Here is a 27104-nt window from a genome sequence, read left to right on the forward strand (position 1 = left end):
TGGCTCTCTTACTTTTCTGGTACTGTGATTTTGTTTCAAATTTGAGCCATTTGGTCTCCTTTTCAGCACTATGACCATGGAGGAGCTGTTGGCATCTCTGCAGAAGAAATGTCGAACGGAGTGTGAGGAAGCTCACCGACAGCTGGTGTGTGCTCTTAATGGCTTAGCTGGTATCCATATCATTAAAGGTGAGACCGAAGGGCTGTAGCATATTCTTTACTCCTTTCAGTACAGGAGTAAAGAATATGCTCCATCTCTGTGTACTGGGAAGATAAAAGAAGTCGTACTTGTGTAATTGTTCTTAACCTGCTTTTGTTTTACCAGTGCTGCTTTCTGGGCTTCCCTTGTGCCCCTGGCCATGCAAACTGCTATGCTGACTGTAGATTCCTTTTGCTGCTCCTGCTAGACAGCTCTGTCAATATAGATTTTTTCTGAATTATAAGGAAAAAAAAAGCTTTGAATGAGAAACAAAAATAAATACATGAATCTTGAGTGTCCCCCTAAACAAAATAAAAATAAATTTAAATTACTTAGTTATGAATGTGTAAAAATGCCTCTTTTCCAAGTTCTTCTAAAGTTGACAAGCTGTTATTTATTTTTCTAGCTCATGTCAGTCTTCCTTCAAAGAGAACAGGCAAACTGCCTTTTCTCTTACTTGCCTCACAGAAAGACTATATTCAGATTCTTTAATCTGTAGTTAGTAAGGTTGAAATACTTTGTTACGATTGCAGCATGGAAATACGTGTTTCTGATAAAGTGCTTAAAAAGAGTTACATACAGATGTAATGCTTCTAAAATACACTAGTAGTGTATGGCCTATTTTGAAAACCAGATTGATAAAAATTTCATCTGGTGAGAAACAAAAGCAGGACAAAAGAGGCAGAGCTCTAGTCTGTAACTCCCACCCAGTATTACCCTTACACTCAGTTTTCTTTATCAGGAAGGGGGAAGCACACCTTACATAAAAGTGAGGCCATGAATTCATTCATACTACAATTGAAAACTTATAGGTGTAATTATTATTAGTCCAAGTTTAATCGCTACAGGCAAAGAAAAGAGTAACAATCACACTTACTTGTTTCTACTGCTTGTCCTGCTTTTATGCTCACTTTTCTACTTAGGCCCATCTGTATCCTGAGGTCAGTGGTTTCATAGATGTGGCAGTGCAATGGCCCATTGTCACTACCTTCATCAGGAGGAATAAGATGTTTATCTTGATGGTTTCTTTCTCACACAAGAATCCAGTGAGGGTCATTTTTATGTTTGCTAGCATGTTTGCATCTTTCTCTTTCTTCATTGGTCTGCAGCTCCATGAAAACACCAAATTTAGTGTACATGATGCCTTTTATGAATGTTACATACTCTTTCTTTGTTCTCTTTGTTGCCCCTAAAACCAGTTTTGTCCAGCTCTAAGTCTGCATTTCTTTGACTGTGGGTGAGTTGTTTATAGCCATGGCTTTCTTATTCACTGCCAAGCCTGTGCACCATCTCTCAGCATCCCATGGCTGTACTCTACACTGCATCCTATATCTTTACTTGTCAATAGCCTCTGCTATTGTTTCTAGGCCTATATTTCCCTATGCTACATCATTGTGGTAGTTGTAAATATCTCATTCTACACGGAATAACTGCTTGTTACTGCTATCTATATAAAGCTGTGTTTGTACCACACAAAGATAAACAAAAGTTTAAAAAAATACTGAAAATTAGCCATAGACACCTAATTAATTACAGAAATTGCTATCACAGCTAAGCCAAGGATAAGGTCCAGGCAGGTCAAGAAAAATTCAAGGAAGGTCTGAAGCTTCAAGCTTGAGAGAGGCCTTGCAAATTCAGCACGTAGCTTTTGGCCAGTACTAGTAATGGCAATCCTGTACTGCAGGACTACACCCTTACAACTGCAACTCTTTCAGTGTAAGAAGCAGCAAATCTTGTTGACATAGAATTGTTACACTTCCATATAGACGGGATGATGGTTTTTGTTTTATTCTGTTATCTGTCTTTGTGCATTTCTTGTCTTCTCTATGTTTTAAGAGTCTCTAAGGCTATTATTGGCTAAGTAAATTTCCATCAGTTGAGGAAAGAAAATTAAGATGGATTTACTTTTTCACTGCTTTTCCATACACAACTTCAATTTTGTATTTCTTTTTAATTTATATAGGCTATTTTCTGAGAAGCAATTGTGATGTTGGCAGCTTACATCAATAGTTATGCTCCCTGCATGTACCTAATAATTTCTGCGTTTCTGAAGTATGACACAACTTTCATGGTTTTCGCTGGGAGAGTGAATAATGTATTTACAGTGCAAATTTAGCAATGCATCACTGCAGTGAGTTGTAGATGATTTTTTTTAAGTGCAACATGAGATTTTTTTGGATTTATGCAACCATGAATACCTATTTTAAGATTAAGAGGTTTACAGATCTTACAGTCACAGAAGATATTTAATTTGTAAACTGCTTTATTCTTTGTAGAATATCGTATTCTGTCTTTTAACAGTTTTTTTGGGGGGAGGCATGGAATGACTAGGAAAGAATTGCTTGAAGACAGGCACGCACTATACAGGCTCTCTGAGAACATCTTAGTATGGTACAAGTAGTGTTTAACACTTGTAAGGTTAGTCATGGCTGCCGGTATATTTAAAAACTAACACAATATGTCTGTGGTTTTGCTGCTCTTTTTTTAATTCAGGAGAATATGCACTGGCTGTGGAGCTGTACAGAGAAGTATTAAGATCATCTGAAGAGCACAAAGAAAAGCTCAAAACAGATTCCTTGCAAGTGAGTGAGCATTGAAATGTAAAGAGACATAGTTAAGAACTGGAATACTTTAGATTTAATTTAACAGGTCAGTCTTTTCTTCCTCCCAGTGATGCGCTGAATTACTCTTTCAGCCTGGTGTAATGATCACAATCTTTTGATCGCAATCTTTAGATAGGAATCTGTCCCATGACCTTCATGTTTCCTTTTCTGTTTTTTGACAAAAAAAAAAGCTACTGTATTTCTAAAAGCTTGCGTGTGAGATTTCATGATGTCCCTGAAGCAGTGTATGATCTCCACCTGCTGTTCTGCAGTAAACTTAACAAGCTGAATTCCTAGACTTGTCCATGTGACTTGGGACTGCTCACATTAACAGTGCTATATTACATCCTGCAATTACAGAATGCAGGGTTTGCATTGAGAGTGATATTAATGTGCCAAATGATAGAGAATAATAAAATAGTTGCGCTGCAGAAGGTAAAAGGCCATCAGAAGATGGAAAAGAGTCAAAGTGCCTTTTCTCTTTGTGCATTTGACTTCGTGCCTTTTGAATACTGTATTAAAAATATGAATATATTTTCCTGGTAAAAAAGTCATAGTTCTCTAAGTAACATATTTATAGTTCTTCAAGAACTATCAGTTCTGAATTGACCAAAATTTTCTTCAGCATAACAAGAGATTTAAAATGTTAGTGACACATAGATAAAATGTGATCAGTTGTCTGTTTCTGTACTTGCTTCTCTGAGTAAATTATTGTTTGATTATGTTGCATGTGGTCACCTGATGTCTCTGTTGTGCTTCTTTGATTCTTCCTTTTTGACTTTCTGGTTGATTTTTATCTTAGCATGGATATATTAGCATATACTTGTTAAGCTGCTCATGGTTATTAATTAAATTGTTATACTGGATTATGCAATCCAATAAGGCTTTTTTTTCCCCCTCAAAATATATGCTGCCTAATATTGCCTTAGTATAACAAAATTTGACTTTTTAAAGTTTTTCTCAGTTGTGTAGGCTTAGCTCTTTGGGATACTGGCAAACCACTGCTGGCCAGTCCTCTTAAGTGGCTGAGATAGTAATAGAGCAAAGGTGAAAAAAGTCCAGGACGTGAGAAGGGCACCAGTTTATGAAAGTGGAGAGTATTATTATGAGTTTGTGGGAGCTTTGCAAGAAGCATAATATTGTTGGTCTGGTTTGAGAAACAAAGGGTGAAGCCAGAGAAGAGGAGCAGAGTTTACTTATATTAACAATCGAATTTATTTTCCCTAAAAGGAAACAAAAAGGTCATGTGTTTTTAATACCTATAATTTCACAGAGCTGAAAAATATGAAAAATTATTGAAGCTCGTGGTATCTAGTCTTTTCCTTACACTTTATTTTGCTTTAGATAGGCTAAATGAATTGTTTCCTTAGAACATTCTAAAAGACATTTACAAAAGAATGTGCTCTGAGATAAATGATTTGTTTTCCATAATAGTCAAGGGCTGTTCTAATTAGGAGGGTGAGTCTGGTACTGGATCTGATGACCTGGTATCACACGTGCCTGCTGATTTGCTTTTGAGCAGTTAAAGAAGGTCTTTTTAGTATTTCATTTCCTGTCATTTCCTATCCCAGTAAAATGCGGAAAGGAATCTTTCTTTTCTTTGGAAAATGCTTGCAGATCAGCAGAGAAGGACAAAACTAATTTTAAATGCATGCTAATTTCTTGCTGTAAGCTTTCATTGGTGTTCAGGTTTTTCCTGTCACAGATGTTGCAATGGATTTTTTTCATGATTGCTCTTGACTTTGTATATATTTAGAGACTTCATTCTACACACAATTTGATGGAATTGTTGGCAAAGCATCCAGGAATTCCCCCAACATTGCGTGATAGCCGACTTGCAGAAGAGGTAAACATATTTTGTTTTTACATAAATACTGAAGAGCTTTTGAGTTAACTACAGATATTTCCCTTAAACTTAGCAAAATCTAGAGTTATTTACTGTGTGATGAGAGCAGAAATGTCCAGTAAAATACTGCTGTTCTCAGTGCTGGTGGCCGCTGTTACGTTGTGAGTGCGTTTAATGGAACTTTTAATAATTTTTGCCTCTAAAATGCTGTTTCCCCACCCCAGTGTTCCGGTGGAAATAACTTACATAGATGTTACTGATAAAGAATGTGTCATCCTGAACTCTTCTGAGTCCTTTATTTCCTCACTTTTTTTTTTAGCTTTCCTCATTTTTAACTTCAAATAGTCAGAGTTTTCTGTAGGTGAAGTTCGTTTTTCTTTGGCCAGATGAGCAAGTCACTGTATATCCCTTTCTATATGCATAAGCTTAACTATATCCTTAATCTTAACTGGGCAAGTATCTGGAAAAATAGCTGGGATTACTCTTCCCCACTGGTTACTTGCAGTGGACATAAGGACATTTGCAAAAGAATGTCATTATTGTGTCACTGTTTGGGCTGAAAGGGACCTGGGTCATCTCTAGCTGAACTTCCCACTCAGAGCATGGTCAGCATGGATTTCTGTCCAGGTATCCCAGGGCTTTATCCAACTGGGCTTTTAAAACCTCCCAGGAAAGAGATTTCACAACTTAGCTGAGTAGCCTGTTGCAGTACTTCGTAATTCTCATAGCAGGGAAGTTCTGTGTGAATCTTTTTCCTGTTTCAATTTATAGCGGTTGTCCCTTGTTCGCTTGCCATGTACTTCAGTAAAATGCCTGTGCTCCCAGTTTTGGTGATTTTCTTCTGCCTGCTGGAAGGCTGATGTTTAGTAATCTCTGTCCTTCAAGCTGTGCAGGCCCAGTTCTTACAGCCTCTCCTGTTTTGTGGTTGTGATGAGTATCTGTCTTATTATTTGGATATCTCCTGATATTTTATCATTTTTATGCAAATTGTATGTATGGGTATCAGATTTTTCTATTTTAATGAGACTTGTTCTTCTATTATAAAGTTTGTACCTGCCTTACAGAAATTCTGTAGAAGTACTGCCTGTTTTTTATTGACCTGTAATTCTAGCAATTCTTAAATACCACATTATCCTGACATGATTATGGGTTAGATTCCAGTTGCCTTTTGTAATGCAGTGTATTTCTATTGTTGTTTGGGCTTATCCAAAAACAAAGTTGCATAGTTAGCATCTTTGTAGTAATTTTTCTTCTCAAATGTTTTATTTTTGGCTTACTAATAAATGCTGGATTCTAGAGAAAAAAAGATATTGCTTACAAGTGAAAGTGGGTAGCACATAAATAGGTAACCATTTAAAACCACTATGGTAGCTGGGGAGTTTTTACATTTGCAATATTCCTCCCAGATATGACTTGTGCATAGTTTAAGCTCTTACTTCTTATACAGGCAGAACAACTTCGACAACATTATATGAGTAAATCCAATGCAGAAGTTGCGGAAGCACATCAGGCCTTACAGCCAGTCCTTCAAACCATTCGGGAGCTTCAAAGAAAGGCAGGTACCTCTTATATATTTTGTCTCTGAATTTTGGCATTTTTAAAAAATATTATTTTCATCTGTTTATCCAGAACTATAGCTGTTTATTATTTCTAACAGTTTTTGAAGCCGTGTTTGGGATGGGGCTTGGGCACACTCACCACAGGCCCAAAACATAATCTGTGTTCCCCACGCACATGAACGTGATGAACAGATGACTGAAAACATAAGTACATGGTAGGGGAATACATCTAGTAAAGTTTAACACTGTTCTTGATTTTTTAAATTAACTGTGCTTCACCTGTAATTTAGGTAAATAAGTTCTGGGGTTTGGCATTTGAAACATTTCTGTGGTGTGTCAGATGGTATTTCAGTTACTTTGAAGGGAAATGTTTTTTAACATTCATTTAGTTAGTGTGCTTAAGGCTTAATTATGTTTAGTCAGTGTGACAACTCAGATTTCATGGAATGTAGCAAACCCTTAATCAATTGGGGATGAACACCTGAGTTGAAATGGTGCTTGTCACATAATAGTAAAGAAATAATAAAGAAATGAGGATAAATGGCACATGAGGAAGTAAACTTATGCAGCTTCTCTCGCCTGTTAAAATTATAAGGTCAGTTCAGTGTTGCTCTATTAATTTCACAGGGAACTTTACTTTCTCTCATTAAATGATCTTTTCATCTCCTTTTGAGAGAGAGAGAAGGAAGAAACTTGGAGATCACAGCATCTCTATGTGGCTGTTCTGTGTAGATAGCCTCGGTGAATCTGACTCCACTGAAGGAATATAAAGGTGTGGAGAATGTAGACAGTTTCTCAGTCATGTGTTTACACTTCAACAGATGATGAGATATTTTTTAATCATACTTTTATCCTCCACTTTTCATGGAATTTGCCGGTCTGTGTTTGACCATGGCCTAAAGAGTGGTATATGCCTCTGCTGCAATGAGTAGATTGGTTTTCTGTTGAATGTTCAAGGATAAATCTATTCTTTTTCACACAGATACATTCAGGTTCTCCTTGGTGGTTGGATGTCATCCAGACAGCAATACAGTATGCCATCGATGAGGAGCTTGTTCAGCGTGTGCAAAATGAAATAACCTGCAACTACAAACAGCAGACGAGTAAACTCTCCATGGCAGAGAAGTAAGAGAATAACAGAAATAGGCTGTAAATACAGTTAAATCTACTCAGGTCTTCTTACTAGCTTGTGCTAGCAGTTGCAATTAGATAGCAGACGTTTTTGCTTCAGAGCATCTGGACTGCAATTATGTTTCAAAACCAGTCCCTGAAAAAAAGGGCAACTAGATAGAAGATTAGGTAAGAAAAGTAGGAAAATTACTGTTTTCTCTTAGGCATTCTTTGAAATGTTCTTCTGTATTATCTACTGTGGTTTTACGGTCTTCTATACTCATGAAACTGCTGAGTAAGAAGAATTTGAAGTTTATTGCATTAAAATTGAGTAACCTCTAAAAGAAATTGACTTGCTTAAATGGAAAGTAGACAATATCAGAAGATCCTTTTGTAACACCATAAAATAGCATCAGTGTTTTTCTGTGCAAAGAATTTGAGGTTGGTTTCATGTTCAAGACAACAGTATACCACTTCTTTTTGGGTTCAATTACAGAATAATGAATTCGGAAGGAACTTTCAGAGGTCACATAGATCAACCCTCATCTTACAGATCCAGACCCGTGCTTGTTCAATCCAGCAAGGTTGCACAGGAATTTGACCTGTTAGGTATCTCCAAGGAGGGAGATCTAATAGTCTCTATGTGAAGCCTGTTCCAGTATTTGGCCCACTTGGTGGAAAAATAAAAAAAGACATGAAAATCCTTTTACCTAGTTAATATTTCCTGTGTTGCATGTTATGTACACTGTCTTTTGTTCTTTCACCAGGTGCCTTTGAGAAAAGTTTGACTCAGTCTTCTCTGTACCTTGCAGTTAGATAAATATAGAAAGCAATAAGGTCTCCCCTGAATTTTAGGGTTGAATAGACCCTTTTCTCCTAACCTCCTCTTGTACATTCTGGCTGAACGTCTGTAAGTTCATCACAGAAAAGGGAGACATAGGAAGGACAGTGCTCTCATAGTTTAGCTTCAGGCAATTTTCTCAGATATATGAACTTATGCTCTTAAATACAGTCTTTCTTGATCATGTTTTAGTCAAATACATTTTTATTATATTTATGATATATATAAATAGATGTGCATAAATGTATATGCATTTGTGTACAAACATCTAATGTGCTTATAAAATGTGTATATGTGTATAAATTTAAATATTTAAGATACACACATAATTTAGTTCCACATGTAAAGAGATATCCTCCACTCTGACTACTCTGCCATCATGATTCCAAAAGGTTGTAATTTCTTCTTGAAATAAAGACTTTTCTGGAAGTAAACCTATCTTTTACTTTTCAGTACTTAATGTAATTCTATTGAATAATCTAAATAAAGATACAAAACTTAACCTCTTTTTTCTTCAGCACAAGAGGCAATGGGCAAAAACTGAAACAGAAGATGTTCCCTCTGAACATCAGGGAATGCTTTTGTACTGTGAGGGTGACTGAGCACTGGAACAGGTAGCCCAGAGAGGTTGTGGGGTCTACATCCTTGAGATACTCAGAAGTTGTCTGGGCATGGTCCCGGGCAAGCAGCTCTAGGTGACCCTGCTTGAGGAGAGCATTTGAACAAGACAACACCCCGAGGCCCCTTCCAACCTCAGCCAATGTGTGAGTCTGGATATAAACATTTAATGGTTATTTGAGAATGATAGCATCATATTCTGGTCCAAATAAATGTGAGGAAAGGATTGTTTGCGTGTTTATGCAAAACTTTTATGCCTATGCATCTATCTGTATGTTAGCTTGTGTCACACAGATTTTTTTCTTCCCCCCTCAATTGAAATTAGGTATTTAGAAAGTATCTTCTGAAATTGCTGCTGCTTACAGATAGCTTTTCCAAAGTTACACAATCTGTGACTAAACTTTCTTTTATAACACAGGGATAAAACTTACTTCCATTTCAATTTATTTTAGCATATGAGATAAAACTTAAAAAACAGTGCCTTATCAAGTGCTACTTGGTCAGTGGTGGAAGCAACAAGTACTCTTACTGGAGTACTGGATATGATTAATCCATGGTATAGTGAGGGAGATTTTTATAAAGCTGGTATTTTTTGGCAACTGATGGTATTAACAGCAGACTCGTGGTTGCAATTTACATTTATTTTCAGACTACCTGGTTAGGCAAACCTTGTCTATGTTATTTTAAAATGCACATCACTTAAGTAGGTCATATTAAATGCCAAGCTTTAGTACTGTTAAACCTGTGCTTTGCTCTCTGCACTTTACGAAATGGATGTTTTGGATCAAACTTTCCATATGGTGTAGAAGCACAGTCTTGTACATCAGTGTCAGACCTTGTAGGAATGGTGCACTTTCTTTCAGCAAGAGACTTCTGCTCACAGGAAAAACACAATATGGAAAGTACTTAACTTGTGTTCATGTTTCTCCTCTAATCACGAAAGACAGCTAGGTTTTAGGAAAACAGGTTACTGTTATGTCCATTTAATACATTTAACTTTGAAAGCTAACTTGCCAAATGAAGTGTATTTTTGTGATGGGTGCATGTGTCTGCTGTGAATTGCACAGGTGCATTGCAAATCACTTTGTTGGCCAACAGACACAAGTAATACTGTAAGTATGTGCAGTACCTTTAGTGGATCTGCATTGTGGCCCAGAATATTGCCAGTTGGTGTTCACTACTAGTGTTTGGTCACATCTCTCAAGTCATGGAAAGGTCCTTCTGTTCTAAAAATACCAGGCATCAGCTCTGGGGATACACTGGAGTGATTTCTGACAGCATTCCATGTAGTAGTAATAAGCATTTGCTTGTGGTACAAACATTGTATGTTGTCCTAGATTGCTTTTTAGCTACTTCTACTTTAAAATACTGAATCAAGTTTGGATTTAGTGTCTTGGTGTACAATAATTTCCCTTTTTCTTTAAATCAGATTCCGTGACTGCAGAGGCCTTCAATTCCTACTTACAACTCAGCTGGATGAAGTGAAGAAGTTCCAGAAGATTGTAAGAGAAGCAGTGAAAAACTTAGAAGGGCCTCCTTCTAAGCAGGTCATTGAGGCTGCCACTATCTGCCATTTGCGACCTGTTAGACTTCCACTTAACAAGTATGTCTTGAAAACAGAAGATACATCTTAGATGTGTATTACTAAATTTTCCTTTATTTGAAATAACATTCTAAAATCTTGATTATGTACTCAGGAGCTGTATGCACACAGATGTCACAGATCCATTTGTTCGAATCATGACCTTTTGTTTTATTTTTATAAAATCTTCTCGTGTCAGCTATATTAGTGTATATATGACTGTTATTTTGTTGGTTTTTAAGAATTTTATGTAGCTTTATATGTTGGAATAGGGGCTTATGATAATTTGGTTTCTGATGAAATTCTGAGTGCATCTATTTTCAATTTCCTGCATTGCAGCTGTGTCTTTTGTAAGGCTGATGAACTGTTCACAGAATATGAGTCAAAGCTCTTTATGCATAGGTAAGTTCATAGCTTTATAAATTTATCACTGTTAGAAAATATGAGAGTTGGGTTGGTTTATGTTTTCTGAAATAGCTTTATGACCAAATGACAGCAGCTTCTTGCTAATGGCTTTGATAGCAGTTCTATTAGGTTTAATTTTCTATGTAAATTTCATTTGAATAAACTGTATCCAAGGAATGAATACATGCCACTTTCTATCAAGCTGCTATAATATGACCGTTTGAAATGAAGTATTGGCATGTTCAGAAAGCATGTGTATAAATACAAGTATGTTATTTTAACACATACTCCTATTTGTGCAAATATTTATTTGCAGTCCAGCTACAAGTGGTATAGTACCATCCTCATTCAATGTTTCAGTGAGAGAAGAGGTCTCAGACAGGATGAAGCTGAAAGAAGGGTGACACCAGCACAGGTGTCAGAGAAGTATGCAAAGTGGGCAGTACTGAGAGACATAGATTACAGCCCTCTGCATGCTTTTGTTTGGACTTCTATCTCTCAATATATCAAAATTAGATTGAAAAGTCTTGAGGTCACTGAGAAAACATTTTGAGAAGTCTTTACCAGTGGGAGCTTGTTGCCTCACGACTGCTGGAATCAGGAAGCATCAATGTATTTCTAAATTAGCATTATTTGTCAAGGAGAGAACTGTGGAGCTGTACTGTTCTTACACAGTGCAATACACAGCAAATTTTGTATCAGTTTAACTGTAATTCTTGTTTATATAAAAAGTTAGAAATGAAAAATTTTTAATGAATGTGACATTAATAACTACTGAAAGATGATTTAGATGTGTAAGCCTTTACAAAAGCTATTGATGATTTTGAGCTGACAAAATGGCCTGAGGATTGGTACCGAGGTCACTTGTGTTCAAAGCAAGCTTTTGATATATTAGGTAATAAAACAGCTGTTTATATTTGCTTGGTTTGCATTATCTTTTAATCATATATAAGAAGGCTGAAATAGATGATGAATAAGTACAGATGGATGTGGAAGTACGAAATCAGTGCGAAGTGCTGTGTTGGGTTTGTTTTGAAGTGTTAAAGGCCAAATGGCAATCTTTGAGGAGATGATAGAAGACCAAGAAGGGCTTGTCGATGATCGTTTGCCCACCACAAGCAGAGGGCTCTGGGCGACCAGTGAAACGGAACGTGCCTTGAAAGCTCTTCTCTCCTTTGCCAAAGCTCATCGAATGGATGCTAGGCTAACTGAAGAAGGAAGCATATTCCTGGAGCTCTTTGAAGCATGGAAAAAGGAATATAAGGTACTGTAAATTACATGGTGGTGAAACAGTTGTGTGGTCCGTTTAATTTATTATAAACAAATTGAAACTGAGTATTAGCACATCTAAGTTGTATTCCTGAAATTAGGCTTTGCCTACACCAACCTTTTCCACAGTGCTTATTACAGGATTTGCTCTTAAATGATTTATATATGATTTAAGAGTTTCGAAAAGCTATACTGGTGACTAATCAAATTACTAAGCAATGTAATTGCATCTATTAAGACAGTATAAGGATGCAATTATATGTGTTCATCTGTTTAGTTAAATCAGAATGTAGCAAGGCTCAACAAATCCAAATGGTCCCTTCTGTAATTCAGTTTCCCTTCAGTCTTGTGAAGAAGGAACAGTTTTTCATGTGCCTTTATGTTAGGAAACAAAAGGTGGGACTAATATGCCAATGAGAATGAAGACAGTGTTATGGATTCCATCTGTTGTGACTTGGAAATACTGATTCAGTGGTCTGTACTACTCCAATCTACATTGAGCTACAAGGATGATACTCCATGAAATAACCCTTATTTTATTCAGCATTTGTTTAGTTTTGCAAGGCATTTCGTTTCTGAATTTTTAGTTGCATTAGTTATTGTAATGTTAATAGTTGTAGAAGAAATAAGAGCCATCTATTTATAGTTGTTTATACAGAGAGGCTGGAAAAGAGAGCAGGAAAAATGGTGTCTATACTGCTTGTTTTCCTTTGTAATTTGTTGTTGTTGTGGCTGAATACTGTAAAGAAATATTAACCGTTCCTCCAAAAAGATTCTCACGTTTTATTTTACATTGTATGGCAGAGTCATGTAAGTGTAACTCAATTCAGTTCTGCTGTTCATTTGTTTGGGGTTTTCTTACAGTTACTTCATGAGTATTGGATGGTCCTTAGGGATCACGTGTCTGCTATTGATGAACTGGCAATGGCGACAGAACGACTGAGAGTGCGTCATCCTGATGAGCCAAAACCAAATCCACCTGTTCTCCACATTATAGAACCACATGAGGTAAAGTACTGGGCAGGAAAGAATGGTTTCTTTCTGAAGGAACCTGCCTCCTACAAAAATAAAATCTGCATCTGGATCTATGTATAAGGTCTCTATTATGTCTCTGTTTCCATTTCAGAAAGGCTTGGTAGAATATAGAATTCTTACCTATTTCTGTTTCAGTACATGGGCCATTTTGAGCTTGTAACTGTTATTTTGATATATTTTTTTAGCCTTCTGACAGAGTGGCATGTTTCCAAAAGACTGCTGTCCTTTCAGCAGCAGCAACTTCCTTCCTTTCTCTACAATTTCCCAGTTTGCCAAGCTGGTGGAAAATTAAGTTGACCTGATTCCTTACCCGTATTGATACTTTCCACAAACACCTATATAAAACAGAAGGAGCAGCTAAAAGACAAATCTTCTTCTCAGTATTTTGAAATTTCTGAGCTACCCCTGAGAGACACTGTTTATGGTGACAGAGTGACAGAGAAAAACCTTTTTTTTTTTTTTTTTTTTTACCAGTAGAAGTATATTTTCTACAGACACATTTTCTGGTTTTTTTTTTTTGGTGAGATTCAGTTCGATAAAAGTGCTTCTTTCTATAAAGAAATAAATTTTATCTCTGTATTTAAACAATTTTTTTAAAGGAGCACTTTGCTTAACGAATCCCTAATAAAGTCTTAAGATTTATGTACGTATATGCAGCCATAAAAGAAACACCCATAACTTTGGCCTTTATCCTTCAGGTGCCTGCCTCTTCTTCAGTATTAATAGCTTCTCCACTATCAGCTGTAATTAATCTAAAAAAAAAGTCAGCTTAATGTTTCTGTCTTTGTATAGGTTAAATGAAAAGTGGAAATTTCTTAGAAATGTAAAGAAAATACTTGTTTCTTACACACTGTTTTTGGAACTAGCAGTTGAGTTTAGGATGTATATACATGACTGTAAGAATATAGATGATAAATTGAATGAAGTCCAAAAGAAACTTCTAAAAAATTGGGTTATTTTAATTTTGTTTCTGTAAAGAACCAATAATGCAAATAAAACAACAGAAAACAATTTTGTGTACCTTCTGTGTCTCAGCCCATTCGCAGTGCTATGTTCACACTGGGTACGGAAAAGGAATAGATAATCAATTTTGCTTGGGGAAAAGCACATCTTAAATTTCCAGCATGAGCTGTTTGTCCCCAGTAAATTACTCAGCTGAATTTCACAAAAAAATTAATTCAAGCCTTATTGTAAAACTTAACTTTTTTTTTCATGTTTTAATACATATTTAATTTTGTTTTCATAGGTAGAGCAAAATCGAGTTAAACTTCTGAATGACAAGGCAGTTGCCAAATCACAGCTTCAAAAGAAATTAGGACAACTTCTGTACCTCACTAATCTGGAGAAAGTAAGATTAATGGTTCCTTAGTCTTTACTAAGTGATGTACTCCGTACCTAGTGGAAGAAACCTACCATTATTTTTATTTAAAAGTTCTATCTTAAAGAAATTGTATTTTCTGTGAAGATTCATTACATTTTGAAATTCATTGTGCTGTTCTTTGTGTTAGTGTATGCTCATGAAATTATTTATTACATTATATATTTTAGTTACTTGCTTAATTACATGCTTATTAAACTATGAAGTAGTTTTAGATGCTTAAAGTTTTCAATAAAACTAACTGGGCCATGTTTAGTAGAAGCCTTATAAAATTACGTTCATCTCTGCAAACTTTGGTATTTTACAAAGAGCTTACCTTAAACAGAAGGACAGTCATGTCTGGAGATTAAATAAGTGTTAAAAAATGCCCAGAAAACAAACCAAAACAGACAACCCCCATGTATTATATGTTATTTTAATCATAGTGTTTGAGTAAGTGCAATTATGTTAAAGTAAGCATAGTTAAGCAAAATTTAAGTGTTTTTACAACAATGTGAAGCTGATAGAAAATATTAGGAATTTCTTGTTTGAAGCTTGTATTTTACCAGGATTTTTCAGAGCTGTCATAGAGCTGCAGATGCCATCTGAAGGACTGCAGTATGAAAAGTGCTCCCTTTGCTTACCATAAATTACATATTTTTTAACTCCTCGAGATGGACTTAAGTAGATGAATATGTTTTTAATTTGCTGACACAGTGTTTTGGTTTGATTTCTTTTAAGGGCTTCAATATTCATTTTTTTCTAGAAGCTTGTTTTAAATATAGAATAACAAAACACAGAGCTTATATATTTTTTTTCTAATTTATAGTCTCAGGATAAAACTACTGGAGGAGTCAACCCAGAACCATGTCCAATCTGTGCACGCCAACTGGGTAGACAGGTAAGATACTTATTCAGTAGGTTTTAGTTTTAGAACATCTTTAGCTAGAGCTGAGCCAGTTGTGTGTCAAATTGTCAAGATCTGATTTTAAATGAATGTTGTATTGAAATGGGGGAAATGAGCTGTTTCCTGTAATGTACCAATCAGCCTCTCCCCTGAAACAACATCTTTCTCAAATGCAAGCACCTCTACTGCTTTAGCTTTTGACATCAGTGCTTAAGTATTCCAAAAAAGTGTGTTCATGATTGTTTTGTAACTCTGAAGTTATACTTTTGTCAGAAACATTTATTTCCCATTTATAAGCTAACAGAACTAAGTAGGTAAATGTCTGTTGTACACTATTGTATTTTACTGTAATTGTTCTTATTGATAGTATTGTTTTCTTCTAAAGAAAAGGATATTACTTATGTAAACATAGCAAAATTCAATAGAATAAATACTGGCAATGAGGATTTCTTTCCCCTCCACTTCCCATCTGAACCGCAGGAGTTGAAATTCAAGTGAGACTTAAGCTATGTCATAAAGTACAAAGCCATAGGTTAAACTTGACTTACCATGCATTAGGGAAAAACATGAAAGGACTCCTTTTCAGTCGCACTAAATTGTCTCTTGCTTTTTTTAGGGTAGTTATTTCAAGGAGGTTTAGCTTCTTTGCTTTATAGACATGTGTAAACATGAACTGCTGCCCTGCCATGTTTCCAAAAGCCCCTCTGTGCTCTTCTTCCAAGGGTAATACAGGTTTTTACAGAGAATAGCTGTTAGTCCTGTTAACTGCCATTATGCTTTATCTCATAGCTGGAGGAGCACACTGAAAGGGAAAATAATCTCTTAACTTTATCTTTTCTTAAAAGCAAGACTGCTGCTTTGGATGATAGCAGCTTTCAAGTTGCAAAGAACTTTTAAAATACTTTGCATCCTGTTTCTGCACAATTGAAAGAACCTTACAAAGCCTAAAAGACCTTCTGCTTGGTTTAGTCAATTCCTTTTGGTACTTGGTCCCATGAAAACTTTCAGTTTTTCCTCTTGGAACGGCCTATAGAACAGACTAGTACAGCAAAAGATACTATTTTGAGTTTCAAAACCATTGATCTGCAAATTGCTTCTCTATTACGGAAGGTTATGGCCAACGTGTAGATACTCTAGGCTCACAAAGGAGAATGGCTTCTGCAATGCAATCTTTTGTTTCATACACATTCTGTCAAAAAGAGAGTAAGACACTGTGTACAAAATCTTTCTTCTTAAGTCCAAAGATGTTGCGTAGGACTTAACAGTAGGGAAAAACTAAAGCATTTTTTCTGTCACTTACTAAATAAGACCAATCTAGTATGAATGCAGAGATAAAGAATTTTACAAAAGGCAAATACAAACATTTTTGTATTTTTTTAATTATGTAAATGCTTAATCTGTGTTTATGTAAAGCATTAAGAATCATCTTTCATAGAAGTGAAAGTCTTTCCTGAAGTTCAAAACTGAGAAAATGCAAAAAATGAACAAAAAATGCAAAGACTTTATTTAGATCATGAATGGCTCTGTACTGGAAAACTTGGAAATTCAGACTTTTTAGGAACTGGAGTGCAACAATTCTAAAATTCTTCTTTAATCTGATGAGTATCATGAAAATAAGGTAAATTATCATAGATTAGTACACTCTTTTTCTTTTGCATTGATCCAAAATTGAAACTGTGTTGTGTTTGGGTTTTTTTCATTTCCTGCATAGTGGGCAGTGCTGACGTGTGGACACTGTTTCTGTAATGAGTGCATAGCAATCATCATCCAGCAATACAGCGTTGGCACCCGCCGCAGCTCAATTAAATGTGCCATTTGCAGGCAGACAACATCTCACAAAGAAATATCTTATGTCTTCACTGCAGAAGCTGCAAATCAGGAGGATGATATTCCTGTCAAGGTGAGTTGTTTGCAGGAGTTCTGTGGTCCAAACTTTCAGCAGTGTATATTTGTTGTGTTTTGTTGCATACTGCATTTAGACAGACAAGTGTACTATATAGTTTTATAAATAGTTTGTCCTAATGGCGTTCCTAATGGATTTCAGTCCTGATTGCACTGTTGTATCTACTTTTCTTAGTAGTGGAGGGTTTTCATTGGGTTGAAGGCAGGGCTGGAGGAAGAGACAGCATCTCCATGAGTCTTTAGCAATACTGACATATGCATAGTGCATAGGTACGTGTTTGCTCTGCATGAATGAGTTGTAGAAACAAAAAACCTGTGTTTATTGCAGTTGTGGAAAAAATAGAGGATTCTGGGCTAAAATGCAAAGGTAAAAGACATTGATAATATTTTGGTTTAGATTATACTGCTGTCTTTCATTAAAATATGATTATAATACAGCTGGACATAACTTACCATAATTTGATTAGTATAATTAAAACTAATAACTAGTTGTGCTGACAGACTGATATCTGTGCAAGTCTCCTTGAGCCTTGCACAATTTCTAGGGTTGCTGCCCTGTGTTGAAGACAATGCTACCACATTTACACTAGTTATTTCAACCTCCCTGGACAAATGGAATTCCATTTTGAGTAGATGATCCCGAACTCGAATTTTGAAAGTAGTTGACAGTATGTAGCACCAGGGGGAGTAAATAGGCTGTGTTTTTCAAATGCTACTTCTTCAACCATCACTACATGCAGGGCTTTTTACAGATTAATTCCGTATACAGTTTAGAGATACCGCCCTGTTTCTAAGAAAATTTCAAATATGTTTCATAAATTACATAAAAAAAAACTAGAATAAGCAAGTTTCATAAATAAGACACTGAAAGAACATGTCATCTGCTGTCCTGTGTAATGAGTTGTAGTGTTTTCTTGAAGTATTTCTGTGTCAAAACTTTGAACAAAGCAAAAATATGAATTCTGTGTGAATTTGCTTGAGCAAATCTCATTCTTAGTTCATGAAAAATTAAAAAATTACACTGTAGCTTCACTGTACTTACTATCTAAACAAGCAACATTGTTAAAAATAAAAATTTCTGCCTCATATTCCTTCAAAAGACAGTTAACAAAGAATAACAAACTTACTATGGTTTCTATGGAATACTGAGGTTAAGATCAGTATCTTTCAGTATAGATATGAAAATTGTGTGATTTATTCAGTGTTTGTTTTAATCTGATCTTTCTCAATCCCTCCAGTCTCTTAAAAGTATTCACTACCTCTCTTTCTATCTATCTTACTTTTTATTGTACCAACATTAACCATCTTAAGGTAATGCCTTAGATGCAAAAGGACTACTGTAAATGGAAGCATTTTATACTGAGAGAGATTACTGGCATCCCTGCATGTTTTAGTTTTGTAAAAGCTTCCTGTGTCTGGTCAGTATTGCAGTGGGTGTTGCCAGCCTGTCATCTGAGACAGAAATTGTTAGAGGGTAGTTTTGGTTCTAATGTTTACTGTTCCATAATTCATTGGAACTAGCCAATTTCTTTATAAATAGTCATCTGAATATTCAACAAAATGACTCATGGTGTAGGGGTGATGAGTGGGGTAACATTTCTTAATACAGACTGAATGTCAGTTTCATCTCCATAAATACCCAGAACAAAATTGAATTTTTTTTGTGTGCTGTAAGCCAAAGTTTTAGTCACTTGTAAATTCAGTAAGTCTAATGTAGTTTAATGTAATGTAGACAAAGGGATGAAGAACTTTACACAGTTATCTTGTGTAAAAAGTAGAGCAAAAAGACTGTGACCACTTTGAGCATTGTGCTGTTCTTTTCTCTGCTATAGATCCTCTTACTGATCTTGCACAAAGTCACCTTTGTGACACCTGAGTCACAGGAATCTGAAGCGTGGAAAAATCAACAACAGTGGCTTAAGTTACTATCTGTTATAGCAGGTTAAAATAGAACCTGTGATAAGGTCTAAAAACAGTTTCTGAGGAAAAGACAGAGCAGATTTTCCAGGATTGTCATCACTGAATCAGAGATGAATGGTATTGGAAAAGCACATATATGACCCTGGAATTATGTAGGAAGTACTAAAAGCTAGTCTTGGATCTCCTAATGTAGGTGTTTATGATTGGGAGGCAACTGCCATAGGGCTGCAAATGTGTCATCCTTTCAGATCAGAACACCTGCCAACATAAGCATTTTTAATTGTCCATCTGACTTTGCAAACAGTGTCAATGTCTACCAGGTGCAGCAGAAGTGACATGGAAGAAAGGTGGTTAATTTCTGTGGCTGTGACATTGCAGAGTTGGAATCACTGGGGAGGACCCTGAGTAATAAAATGGTACTGTTTACTGCAGCCTTTGGTAAAACAGTCTGCAGAAGTCTTTCACATGTTAGCTATCTAATGTGTGAATGATCAAGCAGCCCAGCATTGGTTCCCAGCTTGTGCTGAGACTGCTGACATCCTTCCCAGCCAATTCTGCAAGCAGCATGACTTCAGTAAATTTGATCTGTCATTGTAGTGAGCCAATAGTTAATTCAATGTTCAAAAGACAGGTGCAGACAGAAATAAAACAGTATTTGTCCAGCTGAATCTAGCACAGCTTGAAATCACTGTGCATGTAGCAACTTGTAAGAAAGTAAAGGCTTCTTTAAAAAAGACATCAGGTAAAATTGCTGTAATACAAAGTACATACTGAAGGAGATGGAAAAAAGAATTATTTCTCATGGTATCCTCTTGCTGACCTAAGGTGAAAGGGAAGAGTACATAAACCAAAATGGACAAGAAGTAGAATATAGTGTTGGATTCATTAAGCACTGAAATACTTCTGAATGCAGAATATGAAGATGTTTTTGTTGCAGCTCACTATCATTCAAAAATTAAATTATATTTACAATTTCCTTACTGTTTTAAATATAATTAACAAGATTCATAGTACTGAATGTAAGTTCGATGTTGCCAGAATGAGAAACAAAAGCAACAGAACAGGATTCAGGTAGGTTTTTTTTCTTGGTCCATTTTCAAGAGGTGTGAAGGTAGGGAAATTTTAAAGTGCATTTGGAAGATTCTCTAAAGACTGTGCCACAAAGTTAAACTGCAGGAGGCCTAATGGGCATGTTTGGTGGTGCCACTGCTCTGCTTGGGCCGTCTATTTTGCTTCATGCAGATCTAGATGGCACTTCATTCTTCCATGTGCTGCACGTGCTGTTACACACTACTGATCCTAATGCAGTGCATTATAAGGGAGAGATAAAAGTAGTTCAGTGCTACTTAACCTGCCCTTCCTCAAGGCTGATAATTTTTAACTTTGTGTAAGATATGTAAGAGACCTAATATACCATCATTTAATTAAGCAATGATTGTGGAAGGATTGTTTTACTATCCTGCTTTACTAATGTGCTTCTTTGCCTTTTCAAAGGGAAGTCACTCCACCAAAGTGGAAGCTGTGGTCCGAACACTGAAGAGAATTCAATTTAAAGATCCAGGGGCTAAATCCTTAGTTTTCTCAACGGTATTAATCACCATTTTCTGTCTTGTCTTTGCATGTGTGTTTTGAGTTTAAGGCGTTCATAATATTTTCAGGAACTAGTTTAGCTACCAAAATGTTGAATCATTCTGTACAACCACTTGATTGTTTTCAGGATTTATAGGGCAAGTCCTGTAATGGGAACAAGAATAATGATCATAGTCAGCAGATGTAAAAGCTTTCCTTTAAAGGGCAAACACTTAGATTTGTATGGAAGCAGTAGAAATTCTAGATACTTTTAAAAGTGATGTCCAAATGGTTTTGATACATTGTAAAACTCTTTTTGCAGTGGCTACCAATTTCTTTTATTCGAGCTGATCTTTCTAAATTACCTGTCTTACTTAGTTTTATGAAAGATTTGGTTTCTAGCTCACTGTTTGTTTTTTTTTTAATTGCAAGTGCTAGCATTTTGAAAAGCATTTTAATCTACTCTTTGTTAGGGGAAGTTAATTAATATTTTTTAGTTGTCATTGCTGTTTGTAATGTTGAGTTACTTTTATTGTGTTGTGTGGTTTTGTTTTGTTTTTTTTTACAGTGGCAAGATGTGTTGGATATAATTTCAAAAGCTTTGTATGACAACAACATGATTTTTTCTCAGATCAATGGAATTAGTAAATTTCAGGTACATAAAGGATATTTTTCTTAAATTATTTTCAGTGGGAAAATTGTAGTTCATAGAAGTTAATCTGATCCTTTTACTTTGTTGCTTCATTTCAGAAACTAAAAGAGCAGCAAATTTGTTTGGCAGAAACTTTGATCTCTAACTCATTAATTCTAAAAATCATAATCTCAAAAGCCCCAATTTAAAGCGTTCGGAGATAAGCAGTACATGTGCTTTTGAGAAAGATGCGTTGGCATGGAAGCTAAGGATGAGACATACTGATCAGTGTTGCAAGAAGTTCATGCCTTCCTGAAACTGTCATGTATCTGTTCTGAGATGCCAGGTCTTGGATCAGACCTGCAAGATTGTCACTCTGGAGCCTGTGTTAGCTGTTACAATTTGTTGAAAATGTAGTCCCGTCCCCCACACTTCTTGTTGAGGAACTTGTGTGACACTGCTGTGATGTTTGCCTTTTAGGAAAACCTGTCTGCATTTAAATATGATCCCAACATCAATATTTTGCTGCTGCCTCTTCACACTGGTTCCAATGGACTAAACATCATCGAAGCAACTCATGTTCTACTCGTGGAGCCCATTCTGAATCCGGCACATGAGCTACAGGCTATTGGCAGAGTACATCGTATTGGCCAAACAAAGTAAGATTTACAGCTGTGTTCAATGGTTTAGATGTGGTCCAGAATAGATCTGCATACTCTAAATTAGAATAACTCTAGTCCACTGAACTCCCCAATTTTGGAGATGAGGGTGTTCATAGGAATCCTGGTTTTAAAGATGATCATGCAAGGGACAGAAAGATTAAAATAAAAAAAGTTTACTGAATAATCACATTGTGTATTTTAGAGAGTTATTTTGTGCTTCGGGGGTAAGACACAAAAATAAATTGCATTTGGGCATTTAGGAAGAGTATAGGCTCTTGAGTCTAAAATTCTGAAAAACCTTGTTTAGCTGCTGCCCTATATTTTATGTGTGTGCCATTGATGCCTTAGTTTTTAACCTTGGAGTTCTGCTTGCAAAAATGTCCAGAAATGTCTTAGCTTTGCAGGTCCGAGCAACTCATTGTTTATGTCATATAGGGCTAAATTCAGGCATGGCCTGTCTGAGTTTCCTTGAGAGGCTCCTTTTAGCTGGTCATTCTCAGGTCCAGGTTAGAAGCCGCATAAGTTGTTGAGAGTTTTTTGTTTCCTTGTTTTGGGGCTTTTTTTGGTTGGTTTTTTTTTTCCAAAAAAAAAGCTATAGCACACTCTCTTTAGAACTGATAAGTTTTTAAATCACAGTTCTGCCCTCACCGCTGTCTACATCATTTTGAAGACATTAATGAGTTTGCATGTCTCTTGTTTGTTTCAGTGTTGTTGCTCTGACATCGGTAGTACTGAACACTTAACAAACTTTTTAGGAAGTTTGCCCTCAACATATGAGATGTATATATTTTTCCTAAGGTCTCATGTCACTTGAGAAAAAAATTAAAAGCCCAGTACACGAAGAAGAAAAATAGTAGCCACAGTCAATTCTGGAATAATAATACTGTAGAATAATAGTGGGGTTTGTGTTCTGGAAATGAAAGCAAAGAGAGAGCACATGAAGGAGCACGTATGTGGAAGAATGCTTATGAACAGGTGGATATTGGTGTGTGTTGGTAAAGATTTTGAATAAACTGTGAGGGCATAGGAAAGACTGATTGCAACAGCCTATGGTGTAATTTTACATGATGCTGGCACAAGAGGTCTGGCAAAAACCTTGCAATAAAACCACCTAGATACGTTGTACTTTCTAAGAATTAAGACTTCAGCAAGGCTTATTTGAAGAAAGAGCTGTGTTCCAAGTACACTGAGCATTACTCTGTTTAGTGTCACTGGTGCATCTATTTCCAGTTCAGTTCTTATTTACTTTCATTTTTTTGGGGTAGACCATTGCCTATGAATCTGAAAACTGTCTAAGCATTTTCAAGGGTTCTTACCTTGAAAAATGTTTATACTGGGGATGATGGGGTGATTTTTCATTTTTATATTTGGATCTGACTCTTTTCCGTTTCACTTTCTTGTGCCTGGCACTTTTCTCAATTACTGCTTTCTTTTTTGAAATTTTATTTCATAAATGGAATTTCATTTTGTGTTATGTTTATTGACATTTTGCGTTTTATGTTTTACCAATGTTTACTGACAACAATTACTAACTTCTTTTAAAAAAAATTATAATATTTTGCTGTCTTCAAAAATAATGTTATTAAAACTCTAGGTATTAGGTTTAATTATCCATCACATTGAGCCCTTGTCTCTTGGAATAATTTGTGACAATTAAATATGAACATTGTATATAACCAGTGGGCAAAGCTCTTTTTTTCTTTAGGCTCTGGAGAAATGTTTCTAGTAAGGACACAGAAAGCAGAACTTTGCCCAGTATCTACATTAGGATTTTAGCTAATACAGCTTACTTTCATTTAGTATGTGATTGGTAGAGTGAAAGTGTGTTAGGGAGGCACTAAGCACCCTGAAATGTCAGTGGAAGTTGCTAATTACTTGTAACATTTATTTCTTAAAATACAGAGGTATATTTTCAACACTTTTACAAGAATTAGTGTGAGATTATATAAACTGTGGCAATAACAGTATAACTATAACTTCTGCTCACTTATGGTGGTGTTTTCTTTTTTTTAAACACATTCAGATCTACAATTGTTCATAGATTCCTGATAAAAGCAACAATAGAAGAGAGAATGCAGACTATGCTGAAAACTGTAGATAGAAGGTATGTGTTGAATTTTTTTAAAACATCATTACTGCACTGAAAATGAAAAGTTGGTTCTCCACCATACTTTTATTGTGGTTAGGCGTGTATATCTTAAAGATAAACTTCAGCTGTTCTTCAAAGTGTTCTGATTGGCAAAACAGTTTTAAGACTTCAAAAATTTTAACCTGGTTCCAGTAACTTGCAGCTTGAGGTATTTTAATTCTCTGGAAAATATTTTGGTTATGTTTTGTGTATTTTATTTCATAAAAGCCCAATTAATAAATTATGTATTATGATATGATTTATCTTTTCAGTTTACCTATTTCCGTTAGTATAAAAACATTGCAATTGATGGAGTAGGACTAAGCCTGCCACTAGAGCAACAGCATCTGTTACAAACTGATACAGAACATGGGTTCTTTCTTTTGTTATTTTTAAATCCTAGAAACCCCGTCCAACAGTGCTGTGTCACCCTCCTTGGTTTCACAGTCCGTGCAGGCATTACCCAGATGCTAAGTCATACATCAGGCTGGTGTGCAGACACAGAAAGCAGTTCTCACTGTATTTGTGTTTCCAAAATCTATAAGCAGTGATGGATTGGAGTGAGACCAAAAATGCTATTTACATTCTTTATGCAGACAGTGTAAGAGGTTTGTACTTTTTAAATAGATTGTATACACATGAGAAACCTAGGAGGAGGCCTTAGTTTAAGGAAATTTTGCCTGTTACAGATAATGAAACTAAAAATTTACATGCACATCTTTGGCATTAGTTATGAAAGATTCCAGTTTTAGTTCTTGAAGAATGATTTATTCTCCTTATCTGTGAAGTAGCACTACTTTTGCACATAAAATCTGGATGAATGTACAGTGGTTGAATGATCCCATGAGGGTTAGTGTTTTGAAAGTAATATTTAACCTCATGCTTGGAAGCTGAAGCCAATCCCTTGAATGGTAAGAGGTCAAAGCAGATTATTCCATGTTCTGCTGCCTTTGCAGTATTTGGTGTTGGCCACTGTTGGGGATGGTGGATGAACTTTGTATCTTACTTGGAATGTGCAAGAGCAGTAGCTGATGAGTGTATGTGTTTTCCTGGACAGAAGGTGTGTTTTCCTGCTGAGCCTCAAAGCTGAGCAGGTATTGGCTCTGAACTGTGTGGTCTGTCTTCAGTGCACACAGCTTGTTACTGACATTGATTCTTTCTCTGATGCCTGCATGCAATTTTTTCCCACAGCCACACGAGCTCTTCCATGAAACAGTCGGAAGCCTCAGTGTTGACAGTGGCAGATTTGGCTGACCTTTTTACAGAGGAAACTGAAGAACTTGAGTAGAAACATTGGTTTAATCTAATGAAATTGGAACGTATCTGACCCCATAAGCACCAGGATATAATCCACTTGATCTTTCATTCCTGTAGACATCGTCTAACATTTGTCCATAACAGAGCAGTTGGAAATTGAGAAGTCTTAATTGTTACTGATTTATTCCTTGGTGACATTCATAGCAGCACACACTTCTGATGGCACTGGATAAAAGTTGCACTTTGCACATTATACAAAAACATGGATTTTATTCCCAAAGAGCATTTGAGCTGGATGCTAAAACTGAGATCTTGGACCCTTGGTTGAGAGGATTTTTACCATCAGGTTTGATCGGCTAGTAGCTCAGTCTGAGAGCAAAACTATGTGGGTGGTTGGGTGGGAAAGGGAAGCAGAAAAATACAAATCTAATTTTTTTTACTGTACAAAGAGTTGTTAGAAAGAATGACTGTAAATTAATATTCTTCTAGAAAGGGCTTGTTAGATTTAATGCAGAGTTATTAAATGTCTTATTGTTAACACTTCAAATTACTAATCTTTACTAATAATTTGGATATTTGTATTAGGCTTTTAGATATTCATAAAGACTTTTGACAGTTAAATATTTCATTGTTAATGCTTACTCACTGCAAAAAGATGATAATTAAATTATGCTTTTTGTATGTGTGTTGGTCTGGTGATCAGTTAAAGACTTGCAGTACATGTTTTCACTTAAGCTGTGACTAATTTAGTGCTCTGGGTAAAAAAAAAAAGCACTTGTTACAGAATTTTCAAAAATTAATTGGTTACACTGCTGATCACTTCATAATTATTTGGTGCTTCTGTGCATTTTCTCACCCTGATCTTTTTGTCTAGTTCTTCTCCTTAAAGATGCAGCAATCTAAATATACAAAATACAAGAAATTATAGTAGGCAGTCTAGTTATTAGGTGCCTGGTCTAAGTTAGAAAAATAGTGGGGAGAAATGGAACTTTTGTGAAGTTTCATCTTTAGATATGCAAGATTACCCATCTCTGTTGACAGTAGATAGTTTGGAAAACAAATCTAGGCTAACTTCTAGACTGGTGAAGGTAGGCAAGATAATTTTTAACCCTTTTGGGCATAGGGTGTGGATGTGCATTTACATAACATTAATTTCCAAAGGTATTACAGAAGCAAGCTCAATTATACAGTTGGCATTAAACACAATTTTGTATTTACAGAGCAGGAAAATGGGTATGCTTAAGCAACAGGCTACTTCCCTCAAATTACAATATTTTGCTGTTACAGTAGACAATGATTTTTGTGTATTTCAAAAATCTTACTTGAGGCTGAAATTAAAATGAGCCCTTTAAGAAATCTCATCTTAGAATTTTTAACCATGTCTGCTGAGTAGATTTGCCATTAGTTATTGATCTGCTTGAGTTCTGTCTTCAGTCATACGTTTGAGTAGCACTGGTCAGTTTATCCACATGGCAGACAAGTTTGCTGCTGCTGACAACAAATGGGAATAGAATTTGCACGAATAATACTATACTAAAAAGTGTTTTTCTGGAATACATATTCTGTTGGCCTTCTGGACCAATTGGATACTCTTGAGAAAAAAGTATTTGAGTAACTTTACAGAAAATGTTTCTCTGTTTCCCATATTTGTAATAGCCAATCTTAGTTGGCTTAGCCCAGAAAGCCAACCACATCCTGGGCTGCA

At 35.9% G+C, this 27104-nt stretch overlaps 1 protein-coding gene across 3 annotated transcripts in view; it reads left to right on the plus strand.

The window, feature by feature from the left end:
* SHPRH (SNF2 histone linker PHD RING helicase) overlaps positions 1-26755 on the plus strand; it is a 51567-nt gene extending 24812 nt beyond the window's left edge. For all 3 annotated transcript variants that reach the window (XM_069010435.1, XM_069010434.1, XM_069010436.1), the window contains 17 exons: positions 67-188; positions 2692-2780; positions 4558-4647; positions 6095-6202; positions 7189-7331; positions 10205-10378; positions 10697-10759; positions 11801-12026; positions 12896-13039; positions 14313-14414; positions 15253-15324; positions 17042-17230; positions 20647-20739; positions 21290-21376; positions 21833-22011; positions 24038-24118; positions 25334-26755. In XM_069010435.1, the coding sequence (XP_068866536.1) occupies positions 67-188; positions 2692-2780; positions 4558-4647; positions 6095-6202; positions 7189-7331; positions 10205-10378; positions 10697-10759; positions 11801-12026; positions 12896-13039; positions 14313-14414; positions 15253-15324; positions 17042-17230; positions 20647-20739; positions 21290-21376; positions 21833-22011; positions 24038-24118; positions 25334-25430 (2059 nt within the window). In that variant the 3' untranslated portion in view covers positions 25431-26755. The remainder of the gene's footprint in view (positions 1-66; positions 189-2691; positions 2781-4557; positions 4648-6094; positions 6203-7188; positions 7332-10204; positions 10379-10696; positions 10760-11800; positions 12027-12895; positions 13040-14312; positions 14415-15252; positions 15325-17041; positions 17231-20646; positions 20740-21289; positions 21377-21832; positions 22012-24037; positions 24119-25333) is intronic.
* The last annotated feature ends 349 nt before the right edge of the window (positions 26756-27104 follow it).

This window comes from Aphelocoma coerulescens, chromosome 3 (assembly GCF_041296385.1).
Source record: "Aphelocoma coerulescens isolate FSJ_1873_10779 chromosome 3, UR_Acoe_1.0, whole genome shotgun sequence".
NCBI lineage: Eukaryota > Metazoa > Chordata > Aves > Passeriformes > Corvidae > Aphelocoma > Aphelocoma coerulescens.